The sequence below is a fragment of the Malania oleifera genome, chromosome 9 (genome assembly GCF_029873635.1).
Source record: "Malania oleifera isolate guangnan ecotype guangnan chromosome 9, ASM2987363v1, whole genome shotgun sequence".
Taxonomy (NCBI): Eukaryota; Viridiplantae; Streptophyta; class Magnoliopsida; order Santalales; family Ximeniaceae; genus Malania; species Malania oleifera.
In genome coordinates this window covers 96,255,515-96,281,012 of record NC_080425.1, presented here as the reverse complement: position 1 = coordinate 96,281,012, position 25,498 = coordinate 96,255,515, and the positions used below count along the sequence as shown (strand labels likewise).

General features: G+C 36.5%; 3 protein-coding genes and 1 pseudogene across 6 annotated transcripts; 3 read left to right on the top strand and 1 right to left on the bottom strand.

Moving 5' to 3' along the window:
- The first annotated feature begins 718 nt into the window (after positions 1–718).
- Positions 719–3,856, top strand: LOC131165068 (exocyst complex component SEC15A-like). The gene is made up of 2 exons (XM_058122730.1): positions 719–781; positions 1,381–3,856. Exon 2 carries the CDS (start codon positions 1,405–1,407, stop codon positions 3,790–3,792), a length of 2,388 nt encoding a protein of 795 aa, XP_057978713.1. The 5' UTR covers positions 719–781; positions 1,381–1,404; the 3' UTR covers positions 3,793–3,856.
- A 1,012-nt stretch (positions 3,857–4,868) lies between these two features.
- LOC131165070 (pathogenesis-related thaumatin-like protein 3.5) lies at positions 4,869–7,649 on the top strand. The gene is made up of 2 exons (XM_058122733.1): positions 4,869–5,400; positions 7,104–7,649. The coding sequence occupies exons 1-2, from the start codon at positions 4,891–4,893 to the stop codon at positions 7,326–7,328; spliced, it is 735 nt and encodes a 244-aa protein (XP_057978716.1). The 5' UTR covers positions 4,869–4,890; the 3' UTR covers positions 7,329–7,649.
- Positions 7,650–13,487: 5,838 nt separating this feature from the next.
- LOC131163597 (pathogenesis-related protein 5-like) lies at positions 13,488–15,851 on the top strand (annotated as a pseudogene).
- On the bottom strand, positions 15,019–25,073 carry LOC131165067 (ras-related protein RABA4c). Of its 4 annotated transcripts, XR_009139402.1 has the most exons (4): positions 24,483–25,056; positions 17,158–17,661; positions 17,023–17,060; positions 15,019–15,815 (listed from the first exon to the last, which is right to left on the bottom strand). XR_009139402.1 is itself a non-coding variant. In XM_058122729.1 (2 exons), the coding sequence occupies exons 1-2, from the start codon at positions 24,710–24,712 to the stop codon at positions 17,211–17,213; spliced, it is 681 nt and encodes a 226-aa protein (XP_057978712.1). In that variant the 5' UTR covers positions 24,713–25,073; the 3' UTR covers positions 16,828–17,210. The 4 variants fall into 4 exon arrangements, 1 of the variants encoding a protein (XP_057978712.1); XR_009139401.1 differs by lacking the exon at positions 15,019–15,815 and having other exon boundaries at positions 16,828–17,060; positions 24,483–25,073; XR_009139403.1 differs by lacking the exons at positions 15,019–15,815; positions 17,023–17,060 and adding an exon at positions 16,828–16,983 and having other exon boundaries at positions 24,483–25,073.
- Between the last annotated feature and the right edge of the window lie 425 nt (positions 25,074–25,498).

The window sequence follows — 25,498 nt, the reverse complement described above, 5'->3', positions numbered from 1 at the left end:
AGAGGAAGACACCACTATGAGAAATCTGGAGTTTATTTCCTTACCCCGTCTAGTTAGAGGCATGATACGCCTTGAAAGTTTTCCTAATTTAAGAGTCTAATGTGTCGTTTTGTTACGTTTCGGTTTTATTTGTTTGTAGCTTGTTTTACTCATGTATTCCTCCGCCATAAGTGAGGGGTTTTCTGATAAAGAAAGGAGGTGCCGTCCTTTTTTAAAAAAAAAAAAAAAAAAAAATCTATTATTACGTGCATATAGAGATTCAAATTATAATACTAGGTACTTATTCGTAATATAATTTCAAATGTGATAAAATAAATAAATTACTATTTTAATTAATAAGATTAGAAATTGAAATGGGATGATGAGTACCCATATAATTATTTGGGTGGATCCTAACCCTTTTGTTTATGATGGGTGTGGGTGAATTAATGGATATGGATTGTAATGGAGAGCTACCTACACTGGGAACTCTAACCCCAATCCATACATGCATATGACGAGTACATTGGATCAGATGAGACCTACCAGGTATTAGTGGATTGGAATTTGGATTGTGCATGCAAAAATTTCTCCACACTGAGACTAATGAGGAGCGGAAAATAAAAAAACGTAACAAACCCCCATTAGAAGCGGATATCCCCTCCCTGAACGGGTGGAAAACATAAAAACCAAAGACAATTTTCTAGCTGGTTTTCTCGAGAAAAAAAGTAACGATACATTTCTCTATTCACCTCCTGTAAGTTATAGTCCAAGCTCTGCTCTTCAAGGGCTCCTGTTTAAGGTTTGCTCTCTGTGTGTGTGTGTGTGTGTGTGTGTATGCATGTCTTATTTTTCAATTTTGAATTATGCAGGGTGGAAAGGGTAATGGGAAGGGTTGGTCTGCATGTTGCGTTATTCTTATATGTTTGTCAATGTGTTCTTGTTCATTTGGTTCTTTAATTTGTTCCCTCGGGAAAAATTTAAGCCGACAGATCACACTTACAAATTTCTCTTCAGAACAAATTCTTTTCCAGATCTTTTTGAATAGGCTCCGCCCCTCCCCCTTCTGTATTGGTTTTTATTTTTTGATTGTATATATGAACCATTTGAACATGGATTTGGGTTTATTCCTTATATTTGATGTATAATATTTTTGTTTATTATGGTACTCCATACATACATAATAAGCAAATGAATTTTGAAAAAGATTTTCATAATATGCATTTCATTGTCATAATCCTACTAATTTGGTCATGCTTGGATATTCCAGTTTAATCTTATATTGCACATCTCATTAATTAATAATGTTGCAGAGCTTGATTTTGTTCGTTGTGGGCATTTCCAATCAATTTAGTCTTAAACTGCAGTACTAATTATTACATCTTATTAATAATTTTGCAGGGCGGGCCTGATCAAATTAGAACAATGCCCGGACACGCCAAGAGGAGAAGTGTGGCAGAAAATGGAGATGCTGGGGAGGACTCGTTCCTCGCTACGTCGATCGGGAACGGGATGGATTTGGGTCCAGTCGTGAGGCATGCTTTTGAAGTGGGGCGGCCTGAAGCTCTCCTCCAACAGCTCAAGAGTGTTGTGAAGAAGAAAGAAGTTGAAATTGAGGATCTGTGCAAGACCCATTATGAGGAATTCATCCTCGCAGTCGATGAGCTTCGCGGCGTCTTGGTTGATGCTGAGGAGCTGAAAAGCGAGCTGTCGAGTGATAATTTTAGGCTGCAAGAGATTGGGAATGCTTCTTTGCTTAAGGTCGATCAGCTTCTTGAGTCCTACTCGATCAAGAAGAATGTGACAGAAGCCATCAAGATGTCAAAGAACTGTGTGCAAGTGTTGGAGCTTTGTAAGAAGTGCAACAATCACATTTCTGAGGGCAGATTCTACCATGCTTTGAAAATTGTTGATGTGCTTGAAGGGAAGTGCTCGCATAGCGTCCCAGTGAAGGCGCTAAGGATGGTGATACAGAACAGAATACCAGTAATAAAACTGCATATTGAGAAGAGGGCATGTAGTGATTTTAATGAATGGCTTGTTCACATAAGGAGCTCGGCTAAGGGCATCGGACAGACCGCAATAGGGCACGCTGCAGCAGCCCGTCAGAGGGAGATCTCAGCTGATCATGATCAGAAACAAACAGGGGGACTAGCAGCCAATCGCTTGGGGGGTCGAGGGGATTCGGTACTATACACCCTAGATGTTGCAACACAAACTGAGGAAGAATCCGTTCTGAAGTTTGATCTAGCGCCTGTTCACCGCGCATATCACATTCACACTTGCCTTGGGATCCAAGAGAAGTTTCGCGACTACTACTACAAGAATAGGCTGCTGCAGCTAAATTCCGACTTGGAGATCTCCTCAACCCAGCCTTTTCTTGATTACTACCAAAGCTTTCTGGCTCAGATTGCAGGGTACTTCATAGTCGAGGATCGAGTGTTGAGAGTTGCTGGCGGGTTATTGTTGGCTAATCAAGTCGATGTGATGTGGGAGACCGCTGTTTCAAAGATGATCTCAGTGCTGGAGGAACAGTTCTCCCACCATATAGATTCTGCAGCCCATTTGCTGGCAGTCAAGGATTATGTGACCCTGCTTGGAGTCACTCTCACACCGTATGGTTACCAAGTGGGATCACTGCTCGAGGCTCTGGACAGCAGCAGAAACAAATACCATGTGCTTCTGTTAGAAGACTGCAGGCAGAGAATTGTCAGTGTCATTGCCAATGACTCGTACGAGCAGATGCTGATGAAAAAAGAAACAGACTACAACATGAATGTGCTTGCATTTCGCCTGCAAACCTCGGAGATCATGCCTGCTTTCCCTTACATCGCGCCCTTCTCCTCCATGGTTCCCGATGCTTGTCGCATCGTGGCATCCTTCATCAAGGAATCAGTGGACTACTTGTCCGGCGGGGGGCAACTTGAGTTCTACAATTTCTTAAAGAAGTACTTGGACAGACTGCTGATAGATGTTTTGAACGAGGTCATCCTCCATAAGATCCACAGCGGCACCACCGGGGTGTCCCAGGCGATGCAGATCGCTGCAAACACAGCTTTCCTCGAAAGAGCTTGCGATTTTTTCGTGCAACACGCGGCCGAACAGTGCGGGATCTCGGTGAGATCGGTGGAAAGGCCTCAGGGCAGCTTAACAGCAAAAGTGGTTCTGAAGACTTCCAGGGACGCAGCCTACCTTGCTTTGTTGAACTTGGTGAACAACAAATTGGATGAGTTCATGGCGCTCTCGGAAAACATTAGTTGGACATCGGAGGAGACGCCCCATCTGGGACACGATTACGTGAACGAGGTAGTAATCTACCTGGACACGCTGATGTCAACGGCGCAGCAAATTTTGCCATTGGATGCTCTGTACAAGGTAGGGAGCGGAGCTCTTGACCACATTTCGAATTCCATAGTGGGGGCTTTTCTAAGCGATGGAGTAAAGAGGTTCAATGCAAATGCAGTTTCGAGGATCAACAATGATATAAAGATGTTGGAGAATTTCGCAGACGAGAAGTTTCACAGCACTGGGTTGAGTGAGATATACAGGGAAGGTGGGTTGAGAGGGTGCTTGATCGAAGCAAGGCAACTGATAAACCTTCTTTCGAGCAGCCAGCCGGAGAATTTCATGAATCCTGTGATAAGGCAGAAGAACTACAGCACCTTGGATTATAAGAAGGTGGCCTGCATATGCGAGAAGTTCAAGGATTCCTCAGATGGGCTGTTTGGGAGTCTTTCCAACAGGAACACAAAGCAGACTGCTAAGAAGAAATCAATGGACATGTTGAAAAGAAGACTCAGAGATTTTAATTGAAGTTCACAATTTTATTTTTTTGGCATTACACTTTTGGTTTCACCTCCTAAAAGGATTCCCTTAATGTTCTTGCGGAACAGCTAGCCTTTTTTTTTTCCTCCTCCTTTTCACATTGCATTGAAAGCATGTACGCATGTTGTGATTTTTTTTTTAATTTTTAATTTTAATGTGTTGCATTTGGTTTTGATTCATTCAATTAATGAAAAAATTACAAATGGTCATTCTTTATTTGATATACATATCAAATGCCGCATTTTCCTTGCTGGCATGCTCTAGAGAAAAGCTTATTTACATTTGTTCAAATTAATAAACAATATTTTTTTTCTGAGATTTGGTAAAAATGATAGAGGCCTTTTTTACTGTTTTAAAAATGTTATAGATCTCCCTTAATATTTAAAAAATGCGACAAATTTCTCCTGAAATTGACCAAAAAGACACAAACCTATTTTAAAAAAAAACTGATCTTTTTGTAAACTAGAAGACGAGATTTGTGTCATTTTACCAAACCTTAGGGATGGTTTTTGAAAATTTTAAAACTTTAGGAAAGATCAATGTTTTTTTGTCAAATATCAGAGACGAACAATGTCTTTTACTCTTAATAAAACGATTTTTAAGCCCGAGCAATCGGCCAATTTTGCCAAAATTTTCATTAATTGAACCAATCAAAATTTAGAATATAGTTGATAATTAACTAAACAATTCATTTTTTTTTGGTTTACCAAATTAATAGGACACTATCTGGCCACAAATTTTCAAATAATTTGGTTCAATTTTTATTTTTATAATTCCAGATAAAAATACAATAACTAAGCAAAAGCCATTACCCCAAACACCATTGCAAGCTCACAAAAAAAAAAAAAAAAAAAAAGGAGTTCTAAATATTCAGTAGCAAGTCTAGACTATTTGGGGCCGAAAAATGGGCCTAAGAGCGGCCCAAAGTGGAGACCAAGTCCATTTTCAGTTATGTTTGGGTACATAAAACGGCGGGCATATCGGCCGTCTAGAATCGAAAATTCCCGCGTCTTCCTTCTCTTCTGTTAACTAAAAACTTAAAACCATCATCAAATAATTCTCTTCTCATCTCTCTCTCTCTCTCTCATGGGTCTCTGCAATCCTGCGCTTCACCTTCTCATCACTGCTCTCTCTTTCTTAGCTACTGCTACCGATCACGGGGCAGCTGTTTTTACACTGCACAACAATTGCAGGAACACCGTATGGCCCGGGATTCTGCCCGGAGCCGGAAAACCGACCCTAATGAACGGCGGTCTCCGTCTTAGACCCGCCCAATCCGTCAACATCACCGCTCCCGCCGGTTGGTCCGGTCGCTTCTGGGGCCGCCGTTTTTGCTCTTTCGATCCCTCCGGCCGCAACGGGACTTGCGCCACCGGCGACTGCGGCGGCTCGCTGCACTGCGCAGGGGCAGGTGGCGTGCCGCCGGCGACCCTGGCCGAGTTCACCCTCGGCAGCCCGCTGGACTTCTACGATGTCAGCCTGGTGGACGGCTACAACATGCGGATGTCGGTAGTCCCCTATGGCGGGTCGGGTGGGTCGTGCACGAGGGTGTCCTGCATTTCGGACCTGAACCGTCACTGTCCCACAGCCTTGCAGGTACTTGGTTTCTGTTTCGGACCTCGGTTTAACCCGGCAGATAACATAATTTTTTATTTAAATTTCTAAACTTAATTGTAAAAACAAATTTCACTTCATTTTTTTTAAAAAAATTTCTGCTTCAGCTGTTGAGAACTTGAAAAAAATGAGGCACTATTTTTTTAAAAAATTATGCTAAAGTAAAAATAAAAAATGAAATTAAAATTTCTTTTAATTTATATTATCTATAATTAGGATTGCAAATAAGTCAAGTTGCACGGTCCTCGGCTTAATAGTAGCTTGTTTAAGTTCTTTTGTTAAGATAAATGAGTTAATCTCGGTATAAATTTTGAGTTCAAAGACTAAATAAATCAAACTCAAACTAGACACTACTGAAATTATTAGATTTGTGAATCGGCTCGTTAAATTGACCGATAACTTGAAAAACTCAAACAATAAGATTATTTAACAGGTTTAGGAGTTAATTAATGAAATAAATTTATTAACATTTTAGTATGAAGGATGAAAAGTAGACTTGTCTATTTTGTTTTTAGGAGATTCATTAATTTATATATTTGATTTAGAGTTTATTTCAAACTTACATTACCTTACATACATAATTAAACGTATTTTCTCTTTAATCATTATTACTCATATAGTTTTTATATTTTTTAAAAATTTTCAATGACGCAAGATAATAAAACATAAATTAAAATATTAATTTCATATTTTAATAAACAATTTGAGATTTAATTTTAAAGTTCATTGATATATAATTGCATTTTTAATAAAATTAGTTTGGACTTGTTTAGACTCATTTTAAACATGATTAATGAATGAGTCAAAGATTAATAAGGTTGAACTCAACTTGTTTAGTAATGAGTCCAGTTTGAGCTTGACTTTAAGTGCTCGTTTATTAAATGAGTTAAACTTGAATATGCTAAAGTTTGACTTAGTTTGATTGCGACCCTAACACGAATACTCTTAGAATCGATGGCCTCAACATATAATTTTTTTAGTTTAATTATAAATCATTTTCTAAAGGAGATCTTAAAAGAGCAAACCAAATAATAAACAAGGAAGGAGTACGTACATGACATCCTCTACTATTTTAAAAAACTTCGTAATTTTTTATTATTTACTCAACTTGCATTATCTCCTCAACTATTATATATATATATATATATATATATATATATATATATTATGTATAAGGTGAAAAGAAACCCATCTATTTTTGAGGTTTGACTAAAAAATAGATATCTCACTTGAGACTTAAAAAATATCACAAACTTCTATTGAAGTTTGTCAAAAAGATATAGATTTTCTCTCAAAAAGTTTGTCCTAAGATATAAAGGAAGGTTTGTCTCTTTTTAACAAATCTGAAGGAAGATACTTGAAAATTTTGAAATCTCAAGAAAAGTGCTTGAAATTTTTAAAACTTTAAAGAGGTCATTATTTTTTTGCCAAAGTTGATGAGAGATTAATGTCTTTTGCACTATGTATAATGATGGAAAAAAAAAAAGCTATTAATTTGTGAGTTAGTTTAGGATTAATTTGTGTATACCTTTTTTGTACAAATTTATGCGCATAAATTCACATTCAATATAGATTAAGTTTGGCTTGTTCCCAAATTCAAGGTTAGAGCGTTCAAGGCACAATTTTAGATTTCTTTTTAGAAATTAGATATATTGGAAGAAAATTTTAGGGTGGATCACTTGCAGGTGAGAAGACAGGGGAGGGTGGTGGGGTGCAAGAGCGCATGCGCGGCTTACGGCTCGCCGGAATACTGTTGCACCGGCGAGTATGGGAGTCCCAAGAAGTGCAAGCCGACGAAGTACTCAAAAGTTTTCAAGGCATTTTGCCCATCAGCTTACAGCTACGCATATGATGATCAAACCAGCACTTTTACCTGCGAGTCTGCTCATTACCTCATTACCTTCTGCTGATATCATTTCGATCCACGAAAGGAATTTAGATTAACGTTTCGCAGAGCCTTGAGAAGACGATCTTCCACTTTTAGTCCTACTTAATTAATTTGGGTACTTAAATAGATATATTTTTAATTGTCAAAATTTTTCTATTTTAACAGTTATTTTTTTAATTTTTTTTTGTATTGCAGTTCTGTTCTATTAATAAACTAATAAATGAAAGATCAATTGATAAGGAAAGCTGAAGAATTCCTTTTGTATATTCCATAGAGAGATAGCTTTTTAAAGGCTTTTGTTGACTCGTGTGACTCATGAAGCTGAATCAGTTTTATTTGTTGCTATTTTTTATGAGTTGAATCGGTTTTATTTGTTGCTATTCTTTAGGAGATGGATAAGTTTTATTTTTTGCTATTTTTTATGAGCTGAATAAGTTTTATTTGTTGTTATTCTTTAGGATTATAATTATTTCATGTTAATTTTTAGGCACTTAACTGTACGTTATGTTCAACAAGTAGCAAATTTTTCTACAATTCAATTCTCATTATGCTGTATAAATAGATAGTTTATTACTCAATAAAATTTAGCCTTCTGCAATTTCTAAATTAGCTTCTCTCATTGTCCTTAGTCTTTGATTTTTTTTTTTTTAAAATTTCCAACAGATTGGTATCAGAGCCATAGTCTTGAGGGACCTGTGAGATTGAGAGAGCTCGAACATAACCTATTCAGAATGAATTCAGAAAATTCATTCACTACAATTATACCTCTAGTGTTTGATGGAACAAATTATCATATGTGGGCTATTAGAATGGAAGCCTATCTTGATGCTAATGATCTATAGGAAGGTGCTAAACAAGTATATGAGGTTCTAGCCTTGCCAAACAATCCAACTCTTGCACAAATAAAAAATCAAAAGGAGATGAAGTAAAGAAAATCAAAAGTAAGAGCAACATTGTTTGCAGTAGTCTCATCCACCATTTTTACCAAAATAATGACATTGAAAATAGTTAAGGAAATTTGGAATTTTTTGAAGCAAGAATATAAAGGAAATGAAAGGGTCAAAGGGATGCAAGGGCTAAATTGATCCGAGAATTTGAGATGCAAAAGATGAAAGAATCAGAAACAGTCAAGGACTATTTTGACAGACTTCTTGGCATTGTCAACAAGGTAAGACTCTTTGTTACTGCTTTTTTTGATTCTAAAATTGTTCAAAAGGTCCTAGTCACAATTCCTGAAAAGTTTGAGGCTAAAATTTCATTTTTGGAAATTCAAAAGATGTGTCAAGCATTACCTTGGCAGAATTGTTGAATGCATTGCAGACACAAGAACAAAGGAGGCTTATGAGGCAAGAAGGATTCGTGGAGGGTGCTTTTCAAGCCAAATCACAGAATAACAATGGTGGCAAAAAAAAAAAAAAAAAAAAAAAAAACATAACAAAAACAACAAGCTTGGAGGTTATGCAAGCAATAACAAAAATAGCCAAAGTAGCAACACTCAAGTCTTTCTACCTTACTCCTACTGCAAAAAAACCAATCATCCATAGAATAAGTGTACGTTGGTGGAGGCCAGATGTAAGATGTCCCAAGTGTGGTCAGTTAGGGCACATGGAAAGGATATGTAAGACTCAACAACAACAAGGAGAAGCCAAGTCTGCTGAGGATCAACCTCAAGAGGAGCAGTTGTTTGGGGTATCATGCTTTGCCACCAACAGCTCCTTAGAAAGTTGGCTTATAGATAGTGGTTGTACAAATCACATGACTTATGATCAAGAGCTCTTCAAAGAGATTGACAAGACTACTATTTCTGAAGTTAGAATTGGAAATGGAGCACACATTGCAGTAAAAGGCAAAGGAACAGTAGCAATTGAAGGCCATAGAGGTCTGAAATTAATTTTTGACGTTTTTATATGTTCTTGAAATTAATCAAAATCTTTTAAGTGTTACTCAGTTGTTGGAGAAAGGCTATAAGATGTTGTTTGAAGACACAAACTGTGTGATTAAAGCTACAAAATGTCACGACCTGCTCATTTTCCACATATATATATATATATATATATATATATATTTTATAATAAAATAATTACCACACACATCTCATTTCCCAACACTGCAGGTCACAATCCACCTGGACCCGTGGGTACCAGGGATACATCAGAACTTACAGCAGAAGCCTACGCAACAGAAAGTATAAAATCATATACATCTCATCATAATGTGCAATACAATTTATCAGAGTACTACAATCACTATTTCTCCTTATATACATTCCCAAAAATGGAATCTAGGGATAGTTCCCACAAAAACATACTATCCCTATCAAAAGCTTACCCTTCAAAAAGGGCAGATAATCCACATTATGTCGCGGGGCTTTTCCCGCTCTCCTATCTGGGGCTCCTGAAAAGTTTATGAAATTTAGGGGTGAGACACCTCTCAGTAAGGGAAATAAACTAATACTAGTGTGTGGCAACATGAGTAATTCGTGTTCAACATATATCATATATAACACATTTAGTACTGTTTCATCAAATCTGGGAAAACATAGGTATATATAAATCAACATGGCAAAACATACGGCATTTTCATAACATATCTCATCTCATATCATAATAATAATAACATAAAACCATTCCTGGTAGGTTAGCTGGCTGTTGTCATGTATTACCCCCACATAACTGGGTTGTGTGGCTCGAAGGCGGGACATGACAATGGTTGGCCGACCACTGCTAAGTCAATAGTCTAGTCTGTAGGTCTGATGGGTCTACCCAGACTGGTCCGTACACCAGGGGCGATAATAGCACACTTCTTGAAAATAACCACATCGACCATCCAATCTCACACCACTCCGTACAGCGGCATTAACACAGATATCATGATCACGAAGACCATGGACACATAGTAACGGTACCGTGCAAGTGCTACCCTAGACCAAGCCAATCAGGTTCTGATATCATATACATATACTAAAACCGTGATACATAAATATCTCATATCATTTATTTTCACATCAATCATATCATTTCACATATATACGTGTATCATGAAAATCATCGGCCCATACGCCGGTATTACACATTTTAACATAGCACGACCCGTACGCCAGTAAATCAAATAGCCTAGCCCGTACGCTGGCAAATCACATAGCACGACCCGTACGTCGACAAATCACATAGCACGGCCCGTACGTCCGCAAATCACACACACACATATATATATAAAAACATCTCGGCTAGTACGCCGGTTTTCCATCATAAAAATCCACATCATCCACATTCCCAGAAAACAGCATTACACAACATTTTTACTCATGCCACACAGTAGATTTTCCACATACTCAACATACATCATTTTCACAGTATTTTGCAAATATAAGACATATATATATATATATATATATAATCATATACATTTTCCATAAATCAAATGATAACTATATATATAAGCATTTTCCAAACAGTACTAGCTTAGTTTATCCTCTTACCTGATTCCTGGAAAACCCCTAATAAAACTGTCTCACACCCGCAGGGTTCCTAACCCAACACCCTGAAAATAAAAAATCCCAGAATTAAAGTTCAGTATTTCGAAGCATACAATATTTTCTTCAACTGTCAAAAACCCAAATATTGGGTAGAAAGTTTTCACCCAAAAGCATTCAAGTTTAACACCTGAGGGGTTCCCTGACCAATACTCCGAAACTGAAAACCTTCAGTATTAAATTTCAGTATTTTCATGCGCACAACATTTCTTATAGCTAGCTCAAGACCAAATATGGCTTAAAAAGCATTACCTCAACTTTGGGATGATTACCAACTAGCTTTCTCCCACGATCCGTTCCAGCAGATTTGGAGAGAACTCTGCCAGGAGCGTCGTGGTGATTTCGGATCGTCGATCTAACGACTGGTGGGGCCGAAAACGTAGAGAGAAGGGAGAGAGAACTTTAGAGAGAGAGAGAGAGAGAGAGAGAGGAGAGGGAGAGGCTTCGTACAAAATGATATTTCTCCCAGATTTTTCATTCTTATAAAGCAGGATTTCGTCGACGAGCCCGACCTTCAACGACGAGTCCTTCACAAATTTCGTTGACGAGACCCTGTATTCATCGACGAAATTCAAGCTGCCTCAGAACCTCTCTCGGTATTTTCTTGTCGACGAAGTCCTGTGTTCGTTGATGAATTCTCTTAAGCCTTCGTCGACAAAGTCTACGGCCTCCTTCTATTTCCGGTTTCCATTTCCCTTTCCTTATTATTTAAATTTCATTTTAAATTTGGGTCGTTACACAAAATGCATAGAGGTGTTCAAAGTTCAAATAAAAGGCAAAAGCTTTGCCTTGGATTTGATGAAAGAGGAGCATATTGTTGTACACAAAGAAGATAGTAATACAGTGCTTTGGCACAAGAGATTGAGACATTTCCATCATGCCGCTCTACTTTTCATGAAAAAGAACAATTTGGTGAAAGACTTGCTTGAATTAGAGGAGGAGTCTCCCAAATGTGCTGCCTGTCAGTTGGAAAGCAAACTAGACTTCCTTTTCAACAAAACAAGGCTTGGAGGGCTACACCGAGGTTGTAATTAATACACACAGATGTGGGAGGACCAATGAAAGCACCATCATTGAATGGCAGTAAGTATTATATTGCTTTCATTGATGATTACTCAAGAATGTGCTGGATTTATTTTATGAAGCTTAAATATGAGGTTACTGACATCTTCGGGAAGTTTAAGGCTTGGGTTGAAACTCAAAGCGGATGCAAAATGTAGGTGATCATGTCTGATAATGGAACTGAATATACTGCTGAAAAATTTAAGAAGTTTTGTGAAGATGCAGGCTTCGAACATCAGTTGACAACACCTTACACTCCTCAACAGAATGGTGTATTTGTGGTGAGGAAAAACCGGACAATTATGGAGATGACAAGGTGCTTGCTTCATGAGAAAGGGCTGCCAAAGAAATTTTGGGCCGAGGCTGTAAATACAGTAGTTTTTCTGCTAAACAGATTGCCAACAAAAGCTTTGTTGAAAAAAACTCCATTTGAAGCATGGTATGACTATAAACCAAAGTTGCTTAATCTAAAGACATTTGGTTGCCTATGTTTCTATTACATCCCTTAAGTTAAAAGAGACAAATTGGACAAAAAAAGCAGAATTTGGGATTTTTGTAGGCTATAGCTCAATTTCAAAGGCCTACAAGATCTATATAACACAAAGCAACAAAGTAATTGTCAGTAGAGATGTTCAATTCCTTGAGTTGGATAACTGGAGTTGGGAGAATGACAAAAAGCTTTAGGTTCAGGAGGAGAATGATGATATGGATGATGAACCTATTCGAGGAACTAGATCACTCTCTGACATTTATCAGAGGTGTAATGTTGCTGTAATGGAGCCTGCAGGGTATGTGGAAGCTGCAACTGATCAAAATTAGATAGCTCCAATGAAAGAGGATCTAAAGATGATTGAAAAGAACCAGACATGGGAGTTGGTAGACAGACCTAAACACAAGAAAGCTGTAGGAGTCAAGTGGGTTTACAGGACCAAGCTCAATCTTGATGGTTCTGTAAACAAGTACAAGGCAAGACTTGTTGTCAATGGATCTGCCCAAATGTTTGGTGTAGATTTTTCTGAAACTTTTACCCCAGTTGCCAGGTTGGATACCATAAGGATGTTGCTGGCTTTTGCTGCACAAAAGGCTGGGTTATACACCAAATGAATGTCAAGTCAGCCTTTTTGAATGGATACTTGGAGGAAGAGATTTTTTTGGAGCAACCTGAAGGGTTTGTTTTTTAAGGAAACGAGGAGAAGGTATATCAACTAAAAAAAGCCCGTATGGTTTAAAACAGGTACTAAGGTCTTGGTATAGCAAAATTGATGCACACTTAGTGAACTTAGGCTTTGAAAAAAGTCTGAGTGAATCTATTTTATATATCAAGAAGATTGATGATGAAATACTTGTGGTATCTTTGTATGTTGATGATCTACTCATTACAAGAAGTAGCAAGGAGCTGATTGACAAGTTTAAAGAAGAGATGAAAGATGTCTTTGAAATGAAAGAATTTAGGAGGATGACATTCTTTCTTGGTATGCAAGTACGTCAAAAGCAAAATGAAATATTTCTATGCCAGCATAAACATGCAAAAGAAGTCCTCGAGAAATTCAACATGGAAGAGTACTACAAGCCATAACTGCAACTCCAATGAATCAAAAGGAGAAGTTTTGTAAAGAAGATGGAGCTGAAAATGTGGATGAAAGGCTGTACAGGAGCCTAATAGGCTGCCTAATGTATTTAACTGCAACTAGGCTAGATATCATGCATGCAGTGAGTTTGCTATCAAGGTATATGCACTGTGCTAGTGAAATTCATTTTCAAGCAGGAAAAAGAATTCTTAGATATGTTGAGGGTACAATTAATTATGGAATAAGATTCAGTCAAGTTAAAAACTTCAGTCTCCATGGTTATTTTGATAGTGATTGGGTTGGATGTGATGATGATATGAGAAACACCTCAGGTTACTGTTTTAGCTTTGGTTTAGGAACTTTTTCATGGTGTTCTAAGAAGTAAGAAGTCATAGCTCAATCCACAGAAAAAGCAGAATATGTAGCTGCTACTATTACTGCTGTGAATCAAGCCCTTTGGATCAGGAAACTTATGACAGATTTGTATATGGAACAACAAGAAGGCACACAATTATTTGTGGACAATCAAGATGCAATTTCAATTGCTAATAATCCAGTGTTCTATGGCAAAACAAAACACTTCAAAATAAAATTTTATCTTCTAAGAGAGGTACAAAGGAAATGAGAAGTGCAACTAATCTACTGCAAAACAGAAAATCAAAGTGCTGACATCCTAACAAAGGCACTTCCAAAGACTATATATGAATTCTTGAGGCAGAAATCTGGTGTATGCAGTTCCAGAGTCAAGGAGGAGTGTTGACTGGTGTGACTCATGAAGCTAAATCAGTTTATTTGTTGCTATTTTTTAGGAGCTGAATCAGTTTTATTTATCGTTATTCTTTAGAAGCTGAATAAGTTTTCTTTGTTGTTATTTTTTAGGAGTTGAATAAGTTTTATTTGTTACTATTCTATAGGTTTATAACCATTTCTTTATGCTAATTTTTAGGCACTTAGCTGTGATGCTGAACAAGTAGTAGATTTTTCTACAATTCACTTTTCATTGTGCTATATAAATAGATAGTTTGTTACTCAATAAAATTTAGCCTTTTACAGTCTCTAAATTAGTTTCTCTCATTATCCTTAGCTTCTGGTCTTTTTAAAATTTTCAATAGCTTTAGACTTTTGCCAAGGCTAGAGAGAACTTTTAAGAGGAACCTAATAACCTAACTAACTAGGTTATGACTATTCTACCTAAGGCATGTTCTCAATTTTTTTTTTTTTTTTTCAAATAGAAAAATGTGTCAATTAACATGAATAGGCTTAGTGATAATTATCACAAAGTGACATGTTTAGCCTTATCGATTATCCATTTCATATGTATATATTTAACATTAATTTGTGGTAAGTTTTGATGCGGGAAAGTGTAGCGTAAAATTAATATTATCTAAAATAATGGTCAATGGGGCGATGGAATTTGCTGTAATTAATTAATTACTATATATGCTAATGAAATCAAAGACTCATATGATATGTTAATTATATACTAATACAGTAACAATTAAATAGAAAAAAAAAAAAACCAAACATTATTAAGAAAGGAAAATTGCACGTTAGCTAGGAAGCCCTTTTTTTTATATATTTAATTACTAACTACACGCGGAGTCAAAGATATACATCAGAGCCGTAAGATTTTATATTCTTCTATTGGTTTCATTGATGAATGATGGTTGAAGCAGAGAGCCACTTTTTATATAGGTCCTCTCGGCCAACGACTCTCCCATCCACCTTCAATTACGTCTCTCATGATGGCTGCCTGTATAATATTGCACCTTCATCTTCTCATGCTTTTCTTCTTCTTAGGTGTACTACGTACATACTACAGTAGCTCTTAATTTTAATTTTAATTTCTGATAAATATTACTCCTGCATTTATGCATACATGAGATTTCATTTCACCGCTAGCTAGCTTAATTGTTTTGTTTCAGGTACTGCCAATGGGGTATTTTTCACGTTGAAGAACAACTGCAACAGCACAGTATGGCCAGCGATCCTACCTCCGCTGATGAACGGTGGCCTCAGGGTTAGACCTCGGTCACAGTAGCACCGTCCCAGTACCTTTCCCCTGGTCCGGTCGCATTTGGTCTCGCAACGGCTGCTCCTTCGATTCCTCCGGCGAGGGAGGTTGCGCCACCGGACTGCGCTGGGAACCTCGAATGCGATGGAGCGGGTTGGGGTGCCGCCTGCGAGCCTGGCGGAGTTCACTCTGGAGAGCCCTCGTGACTGTTACGACGTAAGCCTGGTTGACGGCTACAACGTGCCGGTGTCCATATTCCCGATGGGTGTGGGCAGCGGGTCGTGCAGGAAGGTGACTTGGGTTTCGGACTTGAACCGGTGGTGTCCCAAAAGCCTGCAGGCGAATGACAAATTAATTAGTTTTAATTAATGAATATATATGCTCTGGATGAATATTTTTATGGGTTTATATATATATATATATATAAAAGCATAATTAATTAATTAATTAAAGGAGAAATTAATTAATTAATTAATTAAATTAAATTAATGGGCTCTATTGGGGGTGAGTAATGTAGGTGAGAAAGGAGAGGAAGGTGGTGGGGTGTAGGTAGGAGTGCGTGCATGGCATATGAGAGGGCGGAGGACTGTTGCACCGGCCGGTACAGAAGCCCCAACACATGCAAACCAAGCAAGTACTCCATACCCTTCAAGGCTGCTTGCCCCTCTGCTGACAGCTATGCCTCTGATGATAGCAACTAGCACTTTCACCTGCCAGGCCGGAGCTAATTACTCAATTTAATTTTGTTAGAATTAACTTAATTACTATTCTAATATTGTAATTGCCCATATATATATAAATAAAAGATTTTAATTGTGTCATGTTTTAATAATTTTCAATTTATCAATGATTCATTTGAACTCACCACTACATGCTTAATTTTGAAAGAAGTCGTGTAGATGGTTTGATACGTCAGAATGCAGGAACCTAGCTCATTGCCTTAGATCCACTATGTTTTCAAAACTTAATCTTAAAAATTAAACAAAATTAAAAAATTAACCTTCACATAAAGCACGTACACGTGATTGTCTTCACTGATCAAAGGTCTTACATCCGCTAGTTAAGGATTTTGTGGAAAAGAAAGAATCAAAAGGTGAAAAAAAAAAAAAAAATGAAATTAGACAGAAATCAACTTTTGACTTTATTCTTTCTCAAATATGATTAAAAAAATTAGTCAAATGATTAAAAACAAGAAACATTGAAGGTCAATCGGGCATACAAATTAAAATTACTTATTAATTTGCTATAATTTCCTTTGATTACAAAACACGAAAAAAATGAATTTGTGGTTTTATTCAACACAAGTATACTGTTTTGTTTGAATGCGTGGATAATTCTCACAACCTGAGATGAATTTCATTCCACAATAAATTTAATTCCACGAGAAAATTATATATATGGTTTCAGACATGGCATGGCCAAAGACAATTATCACAACATGAGAGAATCTCGGGTCCAAAGTAACCTCACATGGACGTCACATCCTTCTAAAGTCTCAACTCTGTCAAAAAAAAAAAAAAAAACAACTCACAGAAGTTACCTATCATACCAAAATCAAGGTGTCATTCCACGATTCTCCTGAAAGATGGAATTTTGCAATTTTGTCAAACACTCAATTGATTGGAAAGTCATGCCGAGGTAAAAGGGCAAACGCCTATTAAAGAAAAGGCATTACCTGAAGATATAAACAGCAAAATCCACACGACACTGGCTGAAAGGAAAATAGCACTACGAGGATGAGCAACAATAATACTTTTGGCCTTTAGGCTCTGGTTCCTGTCCTGGAACAACAATCTTAGTGCCCTTCAGAAGTGCTGAACCGCCCGCAGTCTCCGTTTCATCGTTTGCAACGAGAGCTTTCTTGCTGACAATTCGGTAGATCTCCGTCAACACAGTCAAGAAAGCTGTTTCAATATTCGTAGCCTCAAGAGCAGATGTCTCAATAAAGAAGAGATTCTCCCCTTGAGCAAATTCTTTAGCATCCTCAGTGGGCACAGCTCGAAGGGTCCCCAGGTCAGACTTGTTTCCTACGAGCATGATCACAATGTTCTTGTCAGCATGGCCCCGCAATTCCTCTAACCACCTCGCCACATGATCAAATGATTGGCGCTTGGTTATGTCATACACAAGCATTGCTCCCACAGCACCTCTATAGTATGCACTTGTCACTGCCCGATATCTAAAATCACCAATGAGAGCGAAATAAGAAAACAATGTAAAACATAAATCACGTGTAAATGTCTCGAGTTATCAAGTGTGGCAGTGCAGATTCAAGTATTAGGGAGTGGGAACAGCCTCCCGAGTCCTCATGCAAAACTGCCGAAGGTTAGAACCATATCCAAAACATCCATCAGAGCATCCAGTGTAGCAGGACCCGCGCCAGTCTAATGGCCTTTTGTTTTTTGATTTTTTTTATAGAAAGCTAATGTCTTTCTATCTTATATTAGGTTCTAGTGGTAGAAAAAAAAAAAAAAATTCCCCCCCCCTCTCTCTCTCTCTCTCACACACACACACACACACACAAACACATGCACGCACACATCCTGCATTTACTTATTATTTTTATTATTATTATTATTTTTTAAAAGGGAGGGGTGCAACACATCCTGCATTTACTTAACATTTGAAAGCATTAAAAAGAACCTGTCTATATTTCTTTTGAAAGAAAAGCTCATAACTTCAGAATTCAGTGCACAAACTGTAAGCAACACTAGGACTTGCATTTTGAGTCCTAAAATCAGCACCTGAAACTTATTGCAAGTTTCAAAGATAGTCCTTTAAAACCTCAAAACCCAATCCTCCAAGATTTACTGAATGAGCAAATAAAATGCACTTGGACTATAAATTATTCTTAATGCATTTCCTCAAGCTTAAAAAAGCCCTTCCTGTTGTAAGTCTTGGAACATTTATTGGATACATTCCATTCCATACAATATACAACTAAAATGAATTTAAAGGATCTAAAGTATCATCTACAATGGGGTTTATTGTTCATGATTATGTGGGAAGCCTTTCATAATGCTTTCTCAACATAACATGGGTATACTTAAACATCCTGGGTAACAGGAAACTGCAAAAGTAACTGTTTAAAAGCTTCATTTTCAGGGGATGGCTTAATTATGGCACCATAATTCAATTATCATCTACAATGGGGTTAATTGTTCATGATTATGTGGGAAGCCCTTCATAATGCTTTCTCAACATAACATGGGTATGCTTAAACATCCTTGGTAACAGGAAACTGCAAAAGTAACTGTTTAAAAGCTTCAACTTCAGGGGATGGCTTAATTATGGCATCATGATTCAATTATCATCTACGATGGGGTTTATTTTTCATGATTACGTGGGAAGCCTTTCATAATGCTTTCTGAACACAAAAATGGTTATATTTAAACATCCTGGGTTACAGGAAACTGCAAGACTGTTTAGAAGCTTCAACTTGAGGAGATGGCTTAATTACAGCACCATGATTCAATCACAATTTACAAGAAATTTGGTAGTGAATGGAATGCAGATATTGTGATAAAGGCTTTTAGGGGAAAACATCGCATTTCTTGGGGAGTAAGATATTTAATCATAGTTTGTCAGATTGTAATTAGGAATGCTGGGATCTACAAGAACAAGACGTATTTTACAGAGAGGGTAAAGAAACTACTTCTCGGCAGAGTTTGCATATTATAATAGTTGAAAAGAGAAGGCCTATGGATTTTCCCGTGAAAAACAATGAAGAATGAAATGACTGCATGTTTACGCTAGAGATGGAGATTTGTTATGACAATTTTAGAATTTTGGATTAAGCCCTTGTTAATTTTCTCCTACCAAACAATCAAAAGAAAGAAAAGACTACATGTTGGCAAATCAACCAGTGAATCAATCACGCGAGCTTGTCAATATAAGAACACATGAACCTGAATTACAAAAACAAGGTTTAATAATGTATAAATAAGATACACCATTTATCAATCATCAGTGTAATACTCTAACTACCATTATTGATGACAAGAACTCCACTCCTCCATTTTAACAGGAAAAACTCCTTCAGTTAAAGCATGCAATATAAATCTTCTCGTGCCTTTGAAATCAATGGTCCAAAATTTCCATGAAGGAAACAAAATTTCCACCAAAATTTGACTTTCCACCATCATTGAAATAAGGAAGGAGGACAATTTCCCTCACAAAATTTCCTCCAAAATTTTCACATAGGATCCAAATGCCGAATATTTGCTACGGAACAAAATTTCTTAGAATTGAAATTGGGTTTTAATCTTTCAAAGCTATCCAACATAAAACTCAATATAATACCGTACTGAAAACTTTGGTGGAAAATTTGAAGGTTTGTTAATTACAACAACAAAGAACCAAGCTTTAAGTCCCACTAGGTTGGGTGACTCGGGTCGGCTATATGAATCATTCTTCGTCAATTTACACAATTGTAGGCAATTTCCTTTAACAATTCCAGGACAATAAAATCCTTCCTAACTCATTCCAAGTTATTTTAGGATTACCCTCACCCTTTCTGCCCCTTTAGTAAGTAGCTCACTCCTTACCAGTGCACTACTTCGCTTATGCTACAAATGCTCAAACCATCTGAGCCACCACTCCCTTATCTTCTACAAGTTTGTCAATTTTAGCATAAAATTTCATCAAATAAATCTCTTGACTTAGATCAAACTTTGAATGTCTAAAGTTTGGACAAAGCTTTAATAATTTTGACAAAACTTCATTTGTGTTGTAAACTATCTCAAACAAATAAAAGCCCCCTATCCTAAGTTTAGGGTTTTTTGCATCTGTTTTTATTCATTTAGAACTGTACCCACATTGAATTATAAACTCACATCTATATAATAATCTGTGGGACAAATATTTTATCAGTCTTTGATCATAATTTTTTTTCAATCAATAATTTTATACTAGTAACTAAATTTATTAGTTTATTAAATTATTGCATATTTTTATCTCTAAAACAAGATTGTATCAAAAAAAATAAACAAGCACCCAAACAAAGATAAAAAGATATATAATTATTATACATGAGTTTTATTCCAAATAGGCATCTAACACTTGCCCAATTTGTTCCAAAGCAAACAATTTCTCTTAGTAAATCTTCTTTTATTTTTATTAAAAACAAAGATTATTATGAAGAAAGGTTAGGAATGATAGCTTCAAGCATTTTGAAATATTGTGTTATAAAACTTATGGTTTCACTGGAATATCTTGTTTACTATTTCATGTTTAAATTAGCTGAATTTACATAACAACAAAAAACAACAAAACCAAGCCTTAATTCTCACTAGGTGGGGTCAGCTATATAAATCATTTTCCGCCAATTTATGCGATCATGAACCATTTCTTTTGACAGATTTAGGGATATTAAATCCTTATTCACTATCTCCTCCCAAGTTATTTTAAGTCTAACTCTACCCCTTCTACTGCCCCCCATAGTAACTAATTCACTCTTCCTCATTGGTGCACTATGCGGCTTACGTTGCAAGTGTCCATACCTTCTGAGTGATCCCTTTCTTATCTTATCTTCTATAGGAGTTACACCTAACTTACTGCGAATATGTTCATTTCTTAATTTATCTTTCAATGTTATACCACTCATCCATCTAAGCATTCTCATCTCGGTAACTTTTACTTTTTGGATATTATGTCTCTTCGTCGCCCAACATTCTGATCCATTTAGCATAACTGGTCTTATAACTGTCTTATAAAACTTACCTTTTAATTTTAAGGGTATCCTATGATCACAAAGCACACTTGAAGCATTTCTTCATTTTACCCAATCTCTTTTAACTCTATGCATTACATCATCTTCAATTTCTCCTTTAGTTTGCATAATAGATCCAAGGTATCAAAATCTACAAGTGCTATTTACATATGAGATAATATTAGTTGATTAATAAAATTGCATTTATTATTTTTTTCGGATTAGAGAAAAATATATTTAAGACCAAAACAAAAGTATGTCCTTCGAAAAATAAAGAGCAACAACCAAAGAGAAGTCGAGCAACACTATGCAAATGGACCCAAAAGAACCTAAACAAATGGACCCAAAAGGAAGCCAATAATACAACTCTATGCAAACAAACCAAGAGAAGTCGAGCAACACTTGAAGATTCTCACATTCCTCTCAGTCCAAAGGGTCCACAAGATAGCAAAACACCATGCCATATAATGCAGCCCTTCCTGCTCCAGCTAAAACACTAGGGTCTCATGAACAAGAGATCTCCCGTGAGGAGAGCATTCCAAAGGTGGGTTGCCACTTGCCAATGGAGGAAAAGGTGAGCAATTGAGAATACATTTCATTGGATTCACAACAAGAACACATTAGGAGTCAGGATTGAAAGATTTGTAAGGTTTTCTTGTCTAAATCCAAATCAAATGTATTTGTTCTATTTAGAGTTGCAGTCTAGATGAAGGAACCTTTGCCTTCCAAATGATATGGCTCCAAGGGAAAATTTTGGGAGAAGGGTGGGGAAAAATATTTTAAAGAAAAGAGACATGAAGAAGCACCCTCTCAAACCCTATCATCATCCCAATGAATGAAGCAAAGTGATCCAATGCACTAAGCAAGGTGGTAAGCTTATTGACCTCTCTCTCATTGAGATTCCTAAAACAAATGGAAATCCTACAAAAGTCAGCCCTTTTCAGAAGAAAGAACAAATTGATTGTGTGTGTGAAGAGTAAACGCTTAAACAAACAAGGCATCAACAACTCCAGAAAATTCTTAATATGCTCATAGTTTTAGAGTCCATGCACGTTACACATCACATTCTTGTCATTTATAATTTTATTTAAATTTTTTATAGCATATTTTACTTACAATATTTTAGTACTAAATCAGGCTTGATAATGAAATTCCATGTTTCACTAACAATTTCCACCCCCCGCCCCCTCTCTTTTTGACAATTGGAACTCAAAGCAAAATTTATGAATGTCTAAGGCCCCAAAATTTTATTCAAAATCAAAATTTAAAACCTTGATCTTAAACATTGAGTCATCAGTTTACGAAACTTCTTCTTCATTTTTTTTTTTTAACGGAGTATTCTAACTTTCGTACTTTTTTTTGCGGGAATCAAATTCACAACAGCTGTTTTTGTGCTTTGTATGGTATTATCAAGGGATGAGATATATTGTTTCATACATACAGAATATTCTTTAAGAGAATGATCTGAACCTCATACCAAGAGTACAAATAAGTTTCTATTGAGACATGAAATTAATAATAATAAAAATAAAATTACAAAACAAAAGTGTGAAGCATAGAAGTCAACTTTCCATTAAAACAGAAAATGAATAAGTCTGCAAGCTGTCCATGCTATAAGGGCTTTGATGTTTGGTTGGCTGCACTTCCTCATTAGAAAGAATTAGTTTAAAGAAAACCCAATCACAGCTAGGAACAACCAATTGTTAGAGAAAAGAATGCCCGAGTGACTAATTTGATCAAACTGGCTGACTCAATGAAAGAGATGCATTCAGTACACGGATACTTCGTAACCTTATTATTCTACGGACCTTATCCTGCCACCATGTTTACTAACTATTCTATGACCAGCACATGGGTCATCAAACCCAAAAGGTTAAATGACAATTTGGCATATAGATGTCAGATTTCTTTAGTTCAAAGATCACTTGTTTCTAGTAATTAAAGCATTACATTACTGCAGATAAAGCAACTAGACAAGGAAAAATGCACATTGTTCATTGTAGAAAAAGTTACCATACAAAAATAAATCAAGAATGCATTTTTCCATGGACTACATATCTATCTTGTTTATACAGCTAGCTTTTCTTCATGGCATTAATTTGCTCGTGAGAGCTAATTCAGCCCAGAATACATTTTTTTATGTATTTTTCAGTGATTCAGATGCACCATTCTAGATAAGCTTGTAGTTAAAATAATGCCATATCTTGGCAATAATGTTATTTAGAGAATGTTTGTGAAACTAGGTTATGAGCGCACACAACAAATCAAAATAAAAAAAATAAAAAAAAACAAAAAAAAAACAACAATTTACATGATTCGGCAATATGCCTATATCCATAGAGTATCAACACAACCTCCACTATATTGTAATGAAAATTACACTAGGGTTTTGGCAGCATGCCTACATCCATGGCGTCTGGACTCCATGATTATATGTAGCTCAAAATTCCACGCTTTAACACCCCCCATGCCGACCATATTGGAGAGGTTTTGCACAAGGTAAGTGCAAGGGTCTTCAGGTCCCTCAACCTCTACACAAAACCTCCCCTTATTTACAAATTTAAAATGGGTAAACCTTCTTAATATGAGCCACAAACAGAAAAAGAAGAATAAAAATGTCTCAATAATTTGAAGTTAGTGCTCAAGACTTTAAGGGATAATTTTTTTTTACAAAATTGGGTGCGTAGTTGACCTCTAGCGGGTCTCACATCAAGTCAATTATTGAACATCTATTACTCATGAGGTGATCGCTTACCTAATCACATAAACCAAGTGCTACTAGGATGTGTCCTTCCACTTTTGACAAAAGAAAGCTTGACCCTGGAAGATAAAATTCTAGAAATTTGAGACAAAAATAACCTTTGTATAATGGATCTTTGAAATCATAATAGTCTTCATTGTACATCCAATTCTACAATATATGAAGAAGTTTATCCACAGAAGGATTCTCAATGTGTTTTCTATTAAATAAAAGTCCAGCATTTTCCAGTGAGAGTGTTTTTTCAAGTTCATCTAAGTGGCGGGGTTTAGAACTCCAAAGTCTTGTAGTTCGGATCTATTTCGGTTTGTTCACTGCCTGGCGGAATTATAATTGTGTACTATTTCACTCAGTGACTTGTTCTTAGAGCCATAAATCCAACGTTTTTATTTTAATCTAGCAGTTTCCTCATAAGTACACAACAAAAAATATATTCAAACTATCGCCAACAAAATGAAAGGAAATTAATAATTAACATAAACAAGTACAGACTCTTTGCAGCTCAACAGTCAAGACTTCACAACTTCATTACCTTTCCTGCCCAGCAGTGTCCCAAATTTGTGCCTTGACGGTCTTGTGGTCGATGACTAGCGTCCTCGTCTGAAACTCAACCCCAATCGTTGCCTTCGAGTCCAAACTGAACTCGTTTCTGGCGAAGCGAGCCAGCATCTGAGATTTTCCGACCGCCGAATCCCCGATCAACACGATTTTGAATACGTAATCGATCTTCTGATTGAAATCCCCCCCATACAAACTCGACATTTTTATGCGCCAATTTGATCAATTCCTTCTCGAACCCCCCAAATTCGAGCAAGCCAACAAAGGAAAAGGCTGAAACAGGGGGCTGATCGAACTTGGCACGAATCGAGCGGTGAATATCTACAGGCTAAATGGTTCAGAGGAGAGAGAAAGAGAGAGAGAGAGAGAGAGATAGGTTTTAGAAAGGAAGAAAAGTTGGATCAACACGAGCTTTGACGTGGTCGACACTTTGACGGTGAATTATAGTAGAGCAAGACCAACGGCCGGCAGTCGGCGCCCGGCCCTTACCTCACCGGTTCTAGCAAGTCTTATATTCTATTGGATGAGATGTTCTCTGAACAAATTTGAAAAAAAAAAAAAATGCAATTTATATTGTGGCCAAAGAGCTACTAATATAATTATGTCATATTTTACACAATTAAAAATATTAATTATTCTAATCCATTATAATATTTAAGTTGTTATTATCTAAAATATATTTCAACAATATATTTTTTGAAACAATTTTATTTTTTTAACAAATTAAAAGACACCAATCTCTTCTCATATTTAATAAAAAGAAGCAAACCTCTTCTAAAATTTTAAAAAATGATACGAACCTCTCTTAAGTTTTAAATATTAGACTTTTTGTAATTAAGAATTTTGATTCAATATAAACAATTCAAAGATAAATACGATTTTAGATTATAAAAATAATAAACACTACAAAAAAATTAATTTTTAATGACGAAATTATTAGTGAAGGATTCAAATTCGTCACTAATAGTAAAATATTAGTGACGGTTTTAG

What these genes read in the sequence shown, in the direction of transcription:
- LOC131165070 (XM_058122733.1), top strand. Translation starts at nt 4,891, where the DNA reads ATGGGTCTCTGCAATCCTGCGCTTCACCTTCTCATCACTGCTCTCTCT. An exon ending in ACTGTCCCACAGCCTTGCAG is followed by an intron (nt 5,401 to 7,103) that starts GTACTTGGTTTC and finishes GATCACTTGCAG; the next exon opens with GTGAGAAGACAGGGGAGGGT.
- LOC131165067 (XM_058122729.1), bottom strand. Translation starts at nt 24,712, where the DNA reads ATGTCGAGTTTGTATGGGGGGGATTTCAATCAGAAGATCGATTACGTA. An exon ending in GACACTGCTGGGCAGGAAAG is followed by an intron (nt 17,662 to 24,482) that starts GTAATGAAGTTG and finishes TGGTGATTTTAG; the next exon opens with ATATCGGGCAGTGACAAGTG.
- LOC131165068 (XM_058122730.1), top strand. Translation starts at nt 1,405, where the DNA reads ATGCCCGGACACGCCAAGAGGAGAAGTGTGGCAGAAAATGGAGATGCT.